The following is a 14,997-nucleotide window of genomic DNA, read 5'->3' as shown; positions in this document are numbered from 1 at the left end:
TCAATTATGACAACATTTGCTTGGTCTTAGGGATCCCCTCAATGTTTGGATCTTGCTGTTGAAATGCCTGAGGGCCCCCTCTGTAGAAAGAGTGATTGCCTCTGGGTGAAGTGTAAAGACCTGCCATCTCGCAGCCTGGACATGATTCCCAGCTTTGCCAATTTCTACTTGCACATGCTTGAGCAATGAGAAAAGCTACTCACACTTGAGGGGTGTTACGAAAACGTATGGCGGTGGATGTGTGAAGTGCTCAGCACAACACTTGTCATGTAAAAGCAAGGGCTTAATAATTGCTAGCTGTTTTTATTTTTATAACCTTTCCCCACTCCTCTGGAAATGCCTTTGCTTTTGTCTTATTGTAACATACCAGTGTGAGGAGAATTACAGAATGTTGGAGTTGGAAGACGTTTAAGGTAGCTTGCTCAGTCTCCTAATTTAGAGGAACAAACAAACAACGTGTTCCTAGTCACTCAGTGCCACCCTGAAACTCCTCATGGTCGGGTTTCTTACAGCAGCCTACATGGACGTGTATAGTTTGGTTACAAACATCTACTTTGAGGTGTTTCTCATGTTTGCTGACAGCGGTTATTTCTTGGGAGGAAACCCCTAATTTAGAAAGTGGTCTATTTTAAAACACTTTGTAGCGCACCGTTCAAACCGCACAGAATTTTCTATAATCATAGAAAGAAACTGGGCACGAGGCGTACAGTTAGCTTCCGCAGAGCCTGCAAGATAGGGTTTCAGCCTTGGGGTCCTGGTAGCTTGAAACGTCCTTGGGCGAGCCCCTGCTCTCCTTCGGGTCCTCACTTCTACTTCCCGAATGCTATCAGCCTTTCTGCTTCACTGAGGACCCGGTGATCTGATTCAAAAGAACAACTGTTTAGGGAGCGCCTACTACGTATTTGGGATGCACCTGGCGAGGAAGTGGGCAGGGGCGTTCAAGGATGCTGGGGTCCCACTTTTCTCCATCAGAAAAGAGGCAAGCGCTTGGCACCCCATCCCCTTAATTTATACTGCAAACGAATTCTCTCCAAGGTTCCCACCGACCACGCTCTTATTATGTTCCCCGAATGTTACCCAGGTCTGGAGGCTTCTGCCTGGCCCCGGCTCTGCCCTCCCCAAAACCGCGCGGGAGGGAATACTGCCCTGGGCATTGGGCTTCCGGAGTCTGTGACCACCGTGGGCGCCGCCGCTCACCGGCAACTGCCAGCGCAGAGCAATTCTCAGGTCCTGGTCCCCGTTCCCTCCTGCTTTAACCAGGGCGCGGCACGCTTTCCTCTGAGTTTCCCCGGGCGCTCTTCTTCCCTGAGGCCAGTGTTTGTGCCCCAGCGCCCCTCGCCCGGGGGCTCCTCGTTCCCTCTTCTCCTCCTCTCTGGCAGCCAGTCGCCTCCGGGCAGAGTTCGGGTTCAGCCCTCGGCTTTGCTCAGGATTTAGGGAAAGGCTTGGGGGTGGGGGGCGGCCGGAGGGCGCGGGCTGGCCGGGGGAGGGAGAGGGAGAAGGAGAGAGGTAGCCTCTGATTGGTCGGGGAGGGGGAGTGGAGGCACGGAGTTTCCCACAATGCCTCGGTGCCGTGCAGCCGCGGATGGATGCTGCGGGAAGGGGCTGCCATTTGCTGCCCCTGCCAGCGGCGCGCGGACCTGCCCGGGCTCCTGCAGCCGCCGCCGCCGCCGCCGCCAGCGCCGTCCGCGGGCCGGGCCTCTACAGCGACGCCGCCTCGGCTCCCTCCGCGGCCGCCAGCGCGGTCGCCATGAACCCCAGCTCCTCGGCGGGAGAGGAGAAGGGGGCGACGGGCGGCAGCAGCAGCAGCGGAAGCGGCGCCGGGAGCTGCTGCCTGGGCGCCGAGGGCGGCGCGGACCCGCGGGGCGTAGGAGCAGCGGCTGCGGCGGGGGCCGCTGCCCTAGAAGAGCCCGCGGTCGCCGGCCAGAAGGAGAAGGATGAGGCGCTGGAGGAGAAGCTGAGGAACTTAACTTTCCGGAAGCAGGTCTCTTACAGGTAGGCGCCAGGAGCCCAGGAGCCGCAGACAGGTGCCGCCGAGGGCGGGGAGCCACTCTTCTCTCCAAGAGGCGCTTCCACGGAGTTGTTGGGGTGCCTCAGTCTCAGTCTCTCACCTGCCCTCGTCTCCCTCTCCCTCTCCCTCCCGCCTTCTCTCTCTCTCTCTCCCTCTCCCTCTCTCTCTCTCTCTCTCTCTCTCTCTCTCTCTCTCTCTCTCTGTTGTTCTCTTCTCATTCCATCATTCTGGGCTGGAGGGAAGCTACGTGAGCCTGGATTCCCCCTAACGCCGAAGGAGGGATGTATTTGTAATAGGAGAGAAGACCCAGTCCCTGAGGTCAGGATAACAAAAATACGTGTGTGTGTGTGTGAGAGAGAGAGAGGGGGGGGCGTGGGGGGAGGCACAGACCCAGAGGTTCCTAGTTTCCTTGAGAAAAGTCATCAAAGTTGCCCCTAAGCCAGCGTCCTCTCAACCACTTGCTCCACCCTCCAGATTTCACTTGATGAACCTTTGGCACTACTTGATGACTGAGGTCACTTCCCCGAGCAGAAAAGAACAGCACTATACCTGCCTGGAAATCCTCCACTAAGGGAGAGTAGGATACCCGTCTCTTATCTGTAGATACGCCACTGCTTATGAGGGTTACGCATACATGTGCTCTCTGCTTCTCTGCTGGGTGTGACCAGAAGATGATGTGGGGAGCCTGCTGGCAAGATGATGTGGGGAGAACTGACCCTCACATGTACCTAAAGATGGATGTATTTGTGAAACAAGGACAGTGTGAGATAGATGGCCATCAAATTAGGACAAAAAATAACCCCTAATTGTGTCAGGACCCAAACATGAGAAATGAAGATTCAGTACTGTTCTCTGCACCCCCCACCCCCACCCCCAGATCCTCAGGCAAGAAGATGCTGAGACTACACTTAATGCTTACTGGTTTTAGAAGTTGAGGTGAGAAGCAAGCATAGATTTATAAAGATTTGAACTTGATATTTGTGCTTTTTATATTTTCAGTTTCTGGAGTGTTTCTTGAAAAGGGGTCAGTAAGAGCAGTCTTATAACCCAACTCCTTTTGAGTTAGCAGTATCTTCCAGAACACCATCTAAAGTATTAAGCCTGTCACACCATGTGCTGTTATGTAAGCAAAAGCAGATGACAGAGGTGTGTGGGTTTGCCAGGGTGTACTTTATTTATGGGGGCAGGTGTGTGAATCACTGGGATCCCCACAGGCATTGCCTGGACTGGAGGCCCTGGCACTGGGGCATGTGCTGTGTGTCTAAATGTGACTTCTGATGCTTCCTAAAGGTGTTCCTGGTGTGGTGACAGCTTCTGCATCCTGTGCATGCATTCTGCTTCCTGCATGCTCAGGGAGTTCCCACCTGTGTTGTTCTCTTAGTTACTTACACAGATCAGATCCAAGCGGATTTTTCTTTTTAAATTTTCAGTTTCTAAAAATAGGCAGGTGGTGGGGAGTGGGGCCGCTCTAGGGAGGTATGCTAGGACACTGCTGGCTCTGCTTCCTAGCTTCAATGGCCCTTCTGGCCCTTAGGGGAGCAGGGACCACATTCAGCCTAATTTAGGTGATGTGCGTTGGTAGGGGGTGATAATGGGGAGCACATGGTGGGTCTGGATCCTGGGCTTCTGGATGAGGGATCCTCCTGAGTGATCAGTATTCATCAGACTTCTCATTGGGTGGAGCTACAAAGCTGTCCTTTGCAAGGGAAATCATTCCAGTTTGCCTCTTGGCAGGGGTCATTCTCTGAGCCTCTCTCCTGGAAATGTACTACGTGTGAACTGTGGCTTTCTGTGTTGTCTTGCACAGGCAACCGGCATGTGTAAGTGTATACTAACACATAGGCAGTGTTTTTCTAGAAAGTGATAATAAATAATATTGCATCTGCCTTAAAGTTCGTAGAAGTGGCTTCTACTTCTTGGACATCATTTCTTTTTAATTAAAGCCTCCAATTTAGTGACATACCTGTATACACGTCACCCCAGGTTGCTGGTTAAAATGTTTGCCACCTTGGATTTACAGCATTGAATTCTCTGTGGGTGGGACTTCTTATCAAGTTCCTCAGGTGATGCTGAAGCACAACAATGTCTGAGGATTGCTGCCCTATTTTTTTTCCCCAAAGGCTAAACTATTGACCTTTGAATTCATACACCCTGCCCAGCCTAACGAGGCCAGGCAGTTCCCAAGCCAGGAGAAAGACAGGGAGGAAGTGGGTGATTTCACCTGGCACATGTTTGTCCAGGAGCCTCTGCATTTTGATCACTGATATTTATTTATTTTAATAATTTGTTTAACAATAAAAAAATGGCCTACCCAACTGCCATGGTGGCCATTTGTGCTGGACACAGGGATGCAGCCAGGCCTGACAGATTTTACTGGAGGGCTAATGAAAGGTATGTAAGGAAAGAGTAGTTGGGCTCAGGTTGGGTGTGGGCTTCTCAGTGAGGACAACTCTGCCTCGCTCCTGGGGGTCAGCTGAGGACGGGGACTGGTGGGAGTTACTGGAGAGGAGTCAGAAAGGCCTCCCTGAGTGGAGTCTACACAGAAGAGTTTAGCTAGAGTAGGGGGGGGGGGTTGCTTGTGTGCAGGGGATCCTTCGAGGTGGGGAAGTGGCAATTTGCAGGTAGGTTAAAAAATGTCTTTGGAAGCACATGGATATTTGCAGAATGGAACTTGATAGAAAAGGAGAAGGGGCTTGGGGAGAGAGGGTGTGTGTGTCTCTCTGTGTGTAGGGGGTCTCATCTGCTCCTCTTGTTGCTAAGGAACATATAAGCTAGGGTTTAAAAATAAAATGAAGAGTGGGTGGGCATATGCAGTGACTCCTGTCTTTTTAGGAACCAGAGCCCTTTACAAAAAGCCTTTAAATAACTATTTCTGGAGGCAGATTATTCATTTTGCTTGACTTTTACTTTGTTAAGTAAAATAAACTCCTTTATATACCCCTAGATTTCCCCTCATTATCTTTCCTTTGTTGGCTTTTTTGGGAACCGTTTTTTCCCATGAGAATTTTTCCTTTATTTCAGAACTTGCACCCCTAGAGCAAATAGTCTCTGTAGACTGTAAAGCTGAAGGGTTTAGAAGGCAGTGCAAGTGAGCTGGTACTTTTCTCTTAAAATTACTACTTCTTTTTTCTTTGCAAATTATGGTGCTGCAACAGATACATATGTGCAAATGACTATATAATGTGTAGTTTTAAAAAACTGCTGAAAGAATTCCCATTTAAGTCAGTAAAACTGAAGAGAGGGAAATAAAAACCTTTCAGTAGCACACAAGGGAGGGAAAGAGAAAGTTGCTGATGTTTCTTGTCTTTCAAGCACTGTGCTAAGCATTACTGTATGGTCCATCTTACTTGATATTCATGGCAGTCCTATGATGTCATCATGCCTATTTCTGTCTTTTAGAAAATGAACCTAAAGAATAGAGCTCAGGCAGGAGGCAGATTTTAAACAGAGATATCTGACTCTGAAGGATTTTCTCTTTAGATTACATCCTCAAACAATTATTTTAGACTTGAACTCTCTCCTTGCGGTTCGTGTGTGTGTGTGTGTGTGTGTGTGTGTGTGTGTGTGTGTGTGTACCTATGTGTGTCTGTACAGTGTAAGCTGCTTCCTCCACAGCATTCTGTTAGTTATTGTATTCTATATTATCTCTTATGTGCTTTATTCTTTGCACAATGGTCCTTTGGTTGTGTGATTGTAGGGAACTCCTCTGCTATGTTGGAAATAAAAAATGAATATAAATTCATGATCATTGGCAAGTAGATTGATTTCATGTCTGAGAACAGAACCACCTGTGTGACATCTGCCATCTCTGTGAAGCCATCCATGTTAGAGGGGAATACGTCTTTGGAAATAATTCCCATGGGTGTTGTTTAGAGGGACCCAGGTCCGGGGACAAGCTGCCCTGTCTGTACTTCCCTGGGCAGTGCACAGAAGATAAAGTGTGATTTTGCTTGTTAGGAGGCCGGGGCAGTAACCACTACTTGTAAGAGCTCAATGCCTGTGCTTCAGTTTCTCCATGTACACAAACCAGGATGGAAATACTTGACCTTTCTTAAAGGAAGTTTTTGTAGAAGTAGCAGCAAGGAATATTAAACTTCTTAGATTAGCCAACCAGGAAAAAAAAAAGATCTTTTATTCTTGTTAGTTTGACGATACGAGCATATTATGATCATCTCTCAGTATTTGTGGGCAATTGGTTCCAGGACCCTTCTGCAGATTTCAAATCTTCAGGTGCTGGAGTCCCTTATATAAAATGGCATAGTATTTGCATAGAACCGGTGAACATCCTCCCTTAAGCTTTCAGTCATATCTGAATACCCATAGTACCTAATACAATGTAAATACTATGCAAATTGTTGTCACAGTGTATTGTTAAGCAAGTAATGACAAGAAGAGTCTATACATGCTTAGTACATATGCAGTTATTTTTTCTGCATATTTTCAATCTGTGGTTGATTGAATCCATGATGCAGAACTCACAGATACAGAGGGCTGACTATATCTCCATTTTGTGTTTTGTCCCACAAAACAAGATTGTGTTATTATAAGAAACATGTTGTGGAGTTGGAAGCCAAATAGGGTAACCCGGACATTGTCCTTCCCCGGGCACTGGAATCAGTAGTGTCTGGGGAAACTGTTTTTTCTGAATGTCATTATCAGCATCCTTCTTTGTAAATCAATTTTATTTTATGTTTTTAATTTGTGCTTTGCACATTTGTTAGATATTTAGAAACTTCAGGATCAGATTATAGCCTCAGTTCTAATTTAATGTTTCCTTTCTCAATAATGACTTAGGTACTGACTCGGTGTCGATTTCCTCAGTTAGGACATGCACCAAGTGAGCTTCACTTCAGTTTATCCCCTCTCCACTGTGATCTATATTTTGGAGGCTTTGCACAGCACCAGATCCTGTGATTTGGGGGCTGGAGAGGTGAAGGAGGGCTTTGCTGCCTTTCAATTCTGTTGTGGCAATAACACCAATGCTTCGTGGGGCCAAATTAAATTAGAGGCACACTGGCTCTTTCCGACACTCCACTTTCTAATCTGAGAAAATGAGGACTCCCAGGGAGGGCCAACCTGGCTGTACCTCTGTGTTCTTCAGGGTTGGGATCTGGGATATGTATTTCCTATGTGACCCCCAAGGCGTCCCAGGAATTGAGTACACTGTGAGATCAGAAGCATCGGGAGAAGCCATTGCTTATGCCCCGGGCTGAGATGTTTGTGCTCACATGGGTGTTTTTGCAGTGGTAATTCTGGAGACTAATATAGAGTGGTAATTCTGGAGACTAATATAATAAAGTGATTCTCCTATAATTGTGGTTTTAGGACACTAGTTACTGCAAATGAAGGTGGCTTTGAGCTTTAGGAAGGAGGGTCAAGAGCACAGCCAAATATAAGCCATTAGATTTGAATCTTAAAATAACCATAAATGGACTACTTTTTAATTGTTTGAACTGGTTGGAGCCTATTGCAAGACATAACAAATCAGTATACTGTAGAAAATTAAAGAAATAAAACACCAAGTTATGTCTGCCTGTGCATAATGGGCTCATCTCGTGTCTGGCTTGCTCACCAGGCAGACTTCTTAGGGAGCTTGTCCACTGTGTGTGGATGGTGCTTGGTCCTTCCCATCCTTATGTGGCTTCTTCAACAGCTGTGTTAGGACCACATTGTAATTTTCTGTCCTGGGAATTAGACTTGGGTTTGAACCTGGCATCTTCCAGCTGATCTTGGGCAAGTTATGTAACCCCTTTGTGATTCAGCAGAGTCATCTCTAAAGTGCTGTGGTGGCAATACCTGTCTGGGAAGTTATTTGTGAAAATTAAGTCAGTTACTTTATGGAAAGGGCTCAGTGCAGCACCCTTCTCAGAGACAGCTTTTGTAATTCTTGTCTACACTGAGTTGTTAGCCTCGTTGAAGACAGAAACTGCACCTTTTTACTTGATTATCTTCCTCTTCTTGCTCAGTAGGTATTGGATAAAATATTGAATAAATACAACTTACTGACATTTTCAAATCAACTACCGTTGTTCATCTGGGCACCATCTCAATTGCGATTTCCTTTCCATTAAAAGAAAAGTCCGTCTTCTCCTTTACGTTTGGTCCAGCAGCCCAGGGCTGTTGCTGCCTACAGCTTCCTGTTTTGAGTACCTGCTCTGGTCTTTCAGCCAGCTGTTGGAGGCTCAAGAGGGGTGGATGAAGCGCTCCTTAACCATCTGTTTGCACTTTGTCAAAGAAAAGGCCTTATTTTGCCTTCTGAGTAGCACTAATTAGCTCTCTGGTTCTCTTTCTGTCTCATCCCTGTCCAAGGGGCCGCATTGATGTTCTCTTCAGGGAATTTTCTCTTGACGATTCCTTCTGTGATTAGAACTTAACAATGCAGAGAGACCCAGTGCTCCTGGGTCTGTCCAGGCTGCTGTCCAGCCAGCTGGCAACCTCTGCTGTGGAGGGCTTCACTCACTCCTTCCTTCCATCCCATTTGGTTGACGCTGGCGGGAAAGTTGTTGAAGGAAGCATGGTGAGCTTCCTTGGTGACTCTTAGCTTTTGCTTTGTTTTGACCTCATTTAACCACAGCTGCTTTTTCTTCCGGTAACCTACGAAGCCCTTGAAGAACGGCTTATGAGTTTCCCGTCATCCTCAGAGAGAGGTGCATGAACCCAGTGTGGGCTATTCTGAAGAAACCAAGTTTTGAGTGTGTGCGAGCTGGAGAGGGGGAGGCCGTGACTGGGAAGGGGTGGGAAGAAAGTCTTGGTGGACAAATTTGAATGTTAATCCCTTTCAGCCCTGAGTTTTGTGTGCTTTTGAAATGGAGCAGATATCGTTCCTTAAAGGCTACGGCTTTCTAACAGGGACTTCTGTGGTTCTTGTATCTAACCTCCGTGAGTTTCCTCAAATGGAGATTTGCCTTTAGATGTTTAGGCTCATAAATAATTTTCTGATAAGGAGCCAAATCTGGTTGAAGCTACATTAATAGTCTGGTTTTTGTTGGATATAGAGGAAAACTTTCAAAGCTTAAAATGATAATAATTACACTGCAGTTAAATCTCATTATTCTTACCCTTCAATTATTCAAGTAGGGTACTGGTTAAGAGCCCTCACTCTGAAGTACTGCTGCCTAGGTCCACACTCTCTGTGCCATAGTGCCATAGTTCTCCCACGTGTAAAATGATAACCATAGCAGCACCAACCCCATAGGACTTATTTCAAGTTTGAGTTGATACTTATAACACTCGTTGTCACAAAATAAATGCCATGTGTGTTTATTAAAGTGGTATTCTAACTTAAGTCCAGTATTTATTGTTCTTTAAAACAATGAATGTCTGTTAAATGTCAGTAGCTGATGGTAAAATTATTCAGATTTTATGAAAAGGAGACAGACATACATTCAAGGATTTTTTTTTAAAAAAAGATGGACATAATATCTTTATTTGTTTTATTTATTTTTTATGCAGTGCTGAGGATCAAACCCAGTACCTTACAAATATGAGGCAAGCGCTCTACCGCTGAGCTATAACCCCAGCCCCCATTCAAGACATTTAATTTGCAGGTTTTGGTGCTCATGAGGATGAAGAATATGGACTTTCCCTTGCATTCTACTTTTCTTTGCAGTGCTGGGGACAGACCCTAGGGCCTCGTGCTTGCTATGCAAGTGCTCTGCCATGGGCCGCAGCCCCAGCCCAGCAAAGGCCATCCTTACTAAGTGGCACCAGGAGGTTGCTTCTGGGTGCTCTGGGAAATGGAGTGACAGAAGGCAGAGGTCAGGGAAGAGAGGCACAGTGAGGGTGCAGAGGGGTGGGGGAGCAGTGACGCAGACAGCCAGAGGGTCACCCAAGAGCAGGAAGTCAGGTGTGGAGGTGGGCCGGAGGGGTGGCTGGGCTTCTCAGTGTCAGGAAGAGATAAGTAGATCAAGATACCTGTGACTCCAGAACGGAGGCTGGTCCTCTTCGGGCCTGTCCTGGTGATGTCCGCCTCACTACACAGACGCTGGCCGTCAGAGGACAAAGCCCCCCGCACACCGCCTGCCCTGGATTATTTCAGAAATGGGAGACTCAGCCTTCTGGGGAGTTCCGAGTTAGCCCAACCAGGCCAAACAGCAGAATTCATGTTTAAAATCTACAGATAGCTTTTAAATATTTGTTGAACAAATAAAGCTGGCTCAGGACAAATACGTTTTGAAGGGATGACCCCGTCCCCTTTTTTTCCCTCCAAAGTCAAAGATAACACTGTTTGGCTATCTGTGTATCACATGGATTTGTAGGAAATAGCCAGAAAATAGCCTCCCTGGAAGGAGTAAAGTACATTTTTAAATGTGTTGTTCCTTTGATGTGAGAAAGATGCCAAGACTTCTATGGAAAAATTAGTATCTATTAAAAAATAACTTGAAAACAAGTTGTTTAAAGATAAAAAGAGTCTTATATAAGCCTGGGTGAAAGCATTTGGAAAGGGTATCATTTGGAGGCAAACTTCTGGAACATTCCTCAGGCTAAAAGTTCTGGGATCCCATCATTGTATGTGACAGGCAAAGAGGCAAGCCCTCTCAGAGAGCATTTCCTGTGGAGGCTTTTTAGGGAAAGTCTGACTTAAAACAGAACCTCCTCTTTAAAATGGCCTCTTCTCAATGCAAAGACTGAGTCGTGATATGTATTTGTTTCTCTCTAGTTGATGGAAGTCCCTTCCATCTTAAATTATACAGGAAATAGAAAAAGTGTGAGCCCCAGAGGCTGCAGAGCATGATCTGCCCTGACAGAGTGCACAGCCATGGCGCTGAGTGGCCTCCCCAGCTGACTTGGCTCCCACTGCTGTAAGGAGGTATCGTGGACCAGGTGGTTTACCTACAACAGACACTTCTCACAGGTCTGGAGGCTAGAAGTTGAGATCTGGGTGCCTGATCAGTTAGGTTCTGGTGAAGGCTGTCTTCTGGGCTGCAGGTGGCCACCTTCTCACTGTGTGTCTACAGTAGATGATGGTAGAGAGCTCTCAGAAGGCCACTAAGCTCATTCATAAGGGTTCTGCTTTTCTTGACCTGATCCCCTCCAGAGGACCCACCTCCTCATGCCGTCACCTTGGGAATAAGGATTGCAGCATATGGATTTGGGGAGGACACAGACATTTGGTCCAAAGCTCCAGCCCACCCTGTCTTTTCTCACAATGGCCTAGGAGGTGCCCCTGATAGATCGTTCCCTGAGGCAACAAAAAGCAGTCCATGCACTGGTAAATGTTTGGTAAAGTGCAAGTCAGTGAAAGGAAGACTTTGTTTGGTACAAATACTTGCTGCAAGCCTTCGCTTACCTCACTACCTATGAATATTAATCATTACAAGTTATTGATTTTATTAAATGCCTATTTGCTGGCTCGGATCCCCCCTGGCCCCCGGGGCTTGGTGCCGGCCCTGGTTTCTTGTTGTGCACGTCAAAGAGGCCAGCTCCCAAGGCCTTGAAAGATTTGTGGTGTCTGTTTTCATATTCAGCCTATAACAGTCATGTGGGAACGTCCTGACCTGCTTGGGTCTGATAAGGTTCCTGGTTGAAGGCTTAGTATGAGTCGACAAGGACCACCTGCCCCCCTCCGTCCTTGCTTCTGCCTACCAGTAACTTTCCATTCTGTCTGAAAGAAATATATAAGTATGAGCTGAGATAATAAAGAGAGACTCTCCCTGGATGAAGAACCTTGGTGTCCTGTGAATTTGTTAACCCTGACGTCTCCCGCCGACTCGGTCCATTTTCCGGACGCGGCATTTGGAGGTTCCACCGAGATCAGAAAGCGGAGGTAAGCGGACAGGGCTCCCTCCACGAAGAGGGAGAATTGGAAGCCTGAAGGGGTCCTTCCAAAGCCTTCGTAAAGAGAAGGGGAAGCCTTCGTAAAGAGAAGGGGAAAAAGAAGCCTTCCATAAGAGAAGGGGAAAAATTGAAATCTAAACTAAGAACAGGTAACTACCATGGGTAACTCAGCAGCCAAAGTTCGTCTGGCCAACGAACTCAGAGAGCTGCTGAACACACAAGGAACAGGAACAAAAACAAAAATTGCAACAGAATTCGTTGAAGTTATTGCCCAGGCATGTCCTTGGTTTCTGACAGGGGGATTTCTTAATAACAGTGATTGGGATCAAGTCAGATGTGATTTACAAAGATTGTTGAGGGATCAAGGTCCGGAAAGTATTCAAATCGCCACTTTCTCTTTATGGAGACTGGTTAAAGATGCTTTTTTAACTGATAAAGTAAAGATTAAGGAGCAGCTTGCTGAATGCGAACAGGCCCTTAATCAGGTCCAGGAAGAGCAAATGGCAGAGTCCTTATCCCTTTCCCATTATTCTTTCACATCTCCTTCTTCATTCTTAGATCCACCCTAGCTGCTCTCAACCCTGCCTTCTCATCTTCCCCCTCCCTAATAGGCCCACAGAAAAGTCTTAACTGACCTTCTCCAAAATATTCACCATGGCTTATTTTAGGATTTTCAACAAAAAAATCTCTACAAAAAAGTTCAATGTGGATAAATTTCCTATTTTCATATTGCCCTGTTTTATTTGGCTACTGTCTAAAAAGATCAACACTCCAGACAGGAGTTAGACACTCCCTTACTAGTTTTTCACAAAAATATGTAAACAAGGCCTCTGGCCTTAAGCTGGGCTTCACAGTGCTGAGTACATTTCTAAGATAAGGGAGTTACTAACTGGGCTCCATGGTAACAGCTGGCAGGAGGAGGAACTGGAGGGTCAAATGAAAAAGTCAAGATTTAAAGCACCTATGGCCCCAATCACTGTTGTGCTCCCTCCTTATAACCCCGATTGGGACGAGGACAACCCCAGAAGGCAGAATGTACAGGGTGGTCCAGAGACAGAACAAACTGCTACCGCAGTAAGATCTTAGCCAGGCGGGGAAAAATGCAGACAAAAATCAAACAAAATACAATCGGCTAGGAAAACTTAGGGAACTTTTGCCTCCAAAATGAACAGCGGACTCCATGTTGTTTGCATCACCATGGTAACCATGGGATGCCTAGCCGGAAGAGCGGCTTCCTGGTCCCACCTTCCACACTTTTGGGGCTACCGATTGGTTCTTCCACAGTCACTCAGACAGGACTTCTAGTCCCACCTTCCAGCCACTAACCTGTACTGCTGTGTTTCAGATTTCTACCGGAGCTACTCAGAGCCTGTATTTTTAAAAGATGCCTACCTGTAAATGCTAACGAAAGATATCTTTTTCAGACAAAATTTAATTCTACAGGTTTCTATGTTACAGTCCTAAATTTAAGCTAGTTCTAAGTTAAATAACCTAACTTTTTCTTTATAGTTGTGTTACTAAATAATGTTCTATTGATGAGAGATATCAAATATACTTCTTTATATTTTACCTTTAATTTTGGAGGTTATGAGGATGCATTTGCTTGCCACAGGAACAAACCGGCAAAGTTCCTGTGATGACCAAAAAATCCTTATTTTCATTGCTAACTATAAAAATAAAAATGTATACTCAAGGATCTTATTTCAGTTACATCAAGTGACGTCACATAAAAGAGTGCACTCCTAGTTAAAAATAAATTAAAATGGATCCAAATATTTTAAGGCCACGTGGTTACATAAAGTTAATACAATTATAAGTTAAGTTCTTATTCTTAATGTATATTTTTTAGATATTTAAATAACCTATATTTGTTAATCCATAAATTAATTAACACATGCCTAATTGATTAGTTAATATATATTTGCCTAATTGTTTTTCTTCAACAGGAAACCCATAATTTATGTTTTATATCTACATTTATCAGATACTCTGCCTTTTCAGTTACAGATATTTAAAATAAATGTGTTTACTATAAATTTGCTTTTAAGTGAAAATACAATCAAGTAGTTTCTAATTCTCAAGGTTACTGTTTAAACTTATAAGATGATAAATTATTATAATTATTTCTACAAAATATCTAAGGGTTTTAACTATATTTTCATTGATATTTCTTATCAAAGTATAATAATTTGTTTATAAATTCTAAGGTTTTCAGAAATTGTTCCAAAGTATATTTTTTCTTAAAAAAAAAAGGTGCTTCAACAAAGAAAAAAGCACACATGGATCCTAAAAAAAAAAAAAAAAGAAAAAAATCATCTTTGGGTAAAACAAGGTCTTTATATTCATTTTCCTAAGGGGGAAAAAAAAAAAAAAAAAAAAAGAGAGAGAGAAAAAAATTTTTATATTGTTATCTAAACAGATGATATAAAAAGTTAGAACAATTAAAAAAGAGATTTATATATACTAAACTGACTATAATTAATTTAAGGGTATTTCAGGTTATTTTCCTAATTTAACTATACTAATGTGAGCAAAAATTTTGTCCATATTTTGATATGATAAACACCTATTAAAATGTAAGTTTATTTCTTTAAAGAAAGATCCTTATTGCCTAATAATTTTCACTGTTTAGATAAAGATTAATTTTGGTAAATAAATTCACATTGTTGATTAAATATTAAGTATATTGAACTACTAACTTAAACCCCTGTATGACCTTTTGAGAGGAGACCCCTCACCCACCTCCCTGTAAAAACCTACTCCAAAAGCCTTGAAGGCACTCAGGTTAATAAAAACAGCCCCACAAAAGATACAGGTTACCCAGATAAATTATTCTATACCCCTATCATTTATAATCCTGCCATCAAAATTAACTCCTACTGGAGTATTTTGGCAAACAGGTCCCATCTATTGGGTCCATCTACCCACTTCTAACTCTCGGGTGACAACTCCCTTTTATGAACTAGTGATAAATCTGATCTGGAAAGCCAAATATTTGGGTGATGCACTGTTTGGAAAAACTTCTGACATTCTCATTCAGCCTTATACCCAGGATATGACTTTAAAATTACAACAAGAACATGATCTTTGGTGTCTTTTTCTCTGTAATTTCAAAGGTCAAATTGATAATCACTTTCCCCGACATAAACTTCTAGAAGGCCTTAAAAAATGTCCTATTATTTTTCCTAGAATTATTAAAGGAGAGCCTATCC

General features: G+C 44.4%; 1 protein-coding gene across 2 annotated transcripts in view; it reads left to right on the top strand.

Moving 5' to 3' along the window:
• Nucleotides 1-1,582: 1,582 nt before the first annotated feature.
• DGKI (diacylglycerol kinase iota) overlaps nucleotides 1,583-14,997 on the top strand; it is a gene marked incomplete at its 5' end in the record, with an annotated part of 420,328 nt that continues 406,913 nt past the window's right edge. For both annotated transcript variants that reach the window (XM_081286431.1, XM_081286430.1), the window contains one exon: nucleotides 1,583-1,992. In XM_081286431.1, the coding sequence (XP_081142557.1) occupies nucleotides 1,583-1,992 (410 nt within the window). The remainder of the gene's footprint in view (nucleotides 1,993-14,997) is intronic.

Source organism: Spermophilus citellus (assembly GCF_964194105.1).
Source record: "Spermophilus citellus genome assembly, chromosome: 3".
In the NCBI taxonomy this organism is placed as follows: domain Eukaryota; kingdom Metazoa; phylum Chordata; class Mammalia; order Rodentia; family Sciuridae; genus Spermophilus; species Spermophilus citellus.
Note: the sequence above shows the minus strand (reverse complement) of the source record. Positions and strands in the feature narration are given on the sequence as shown.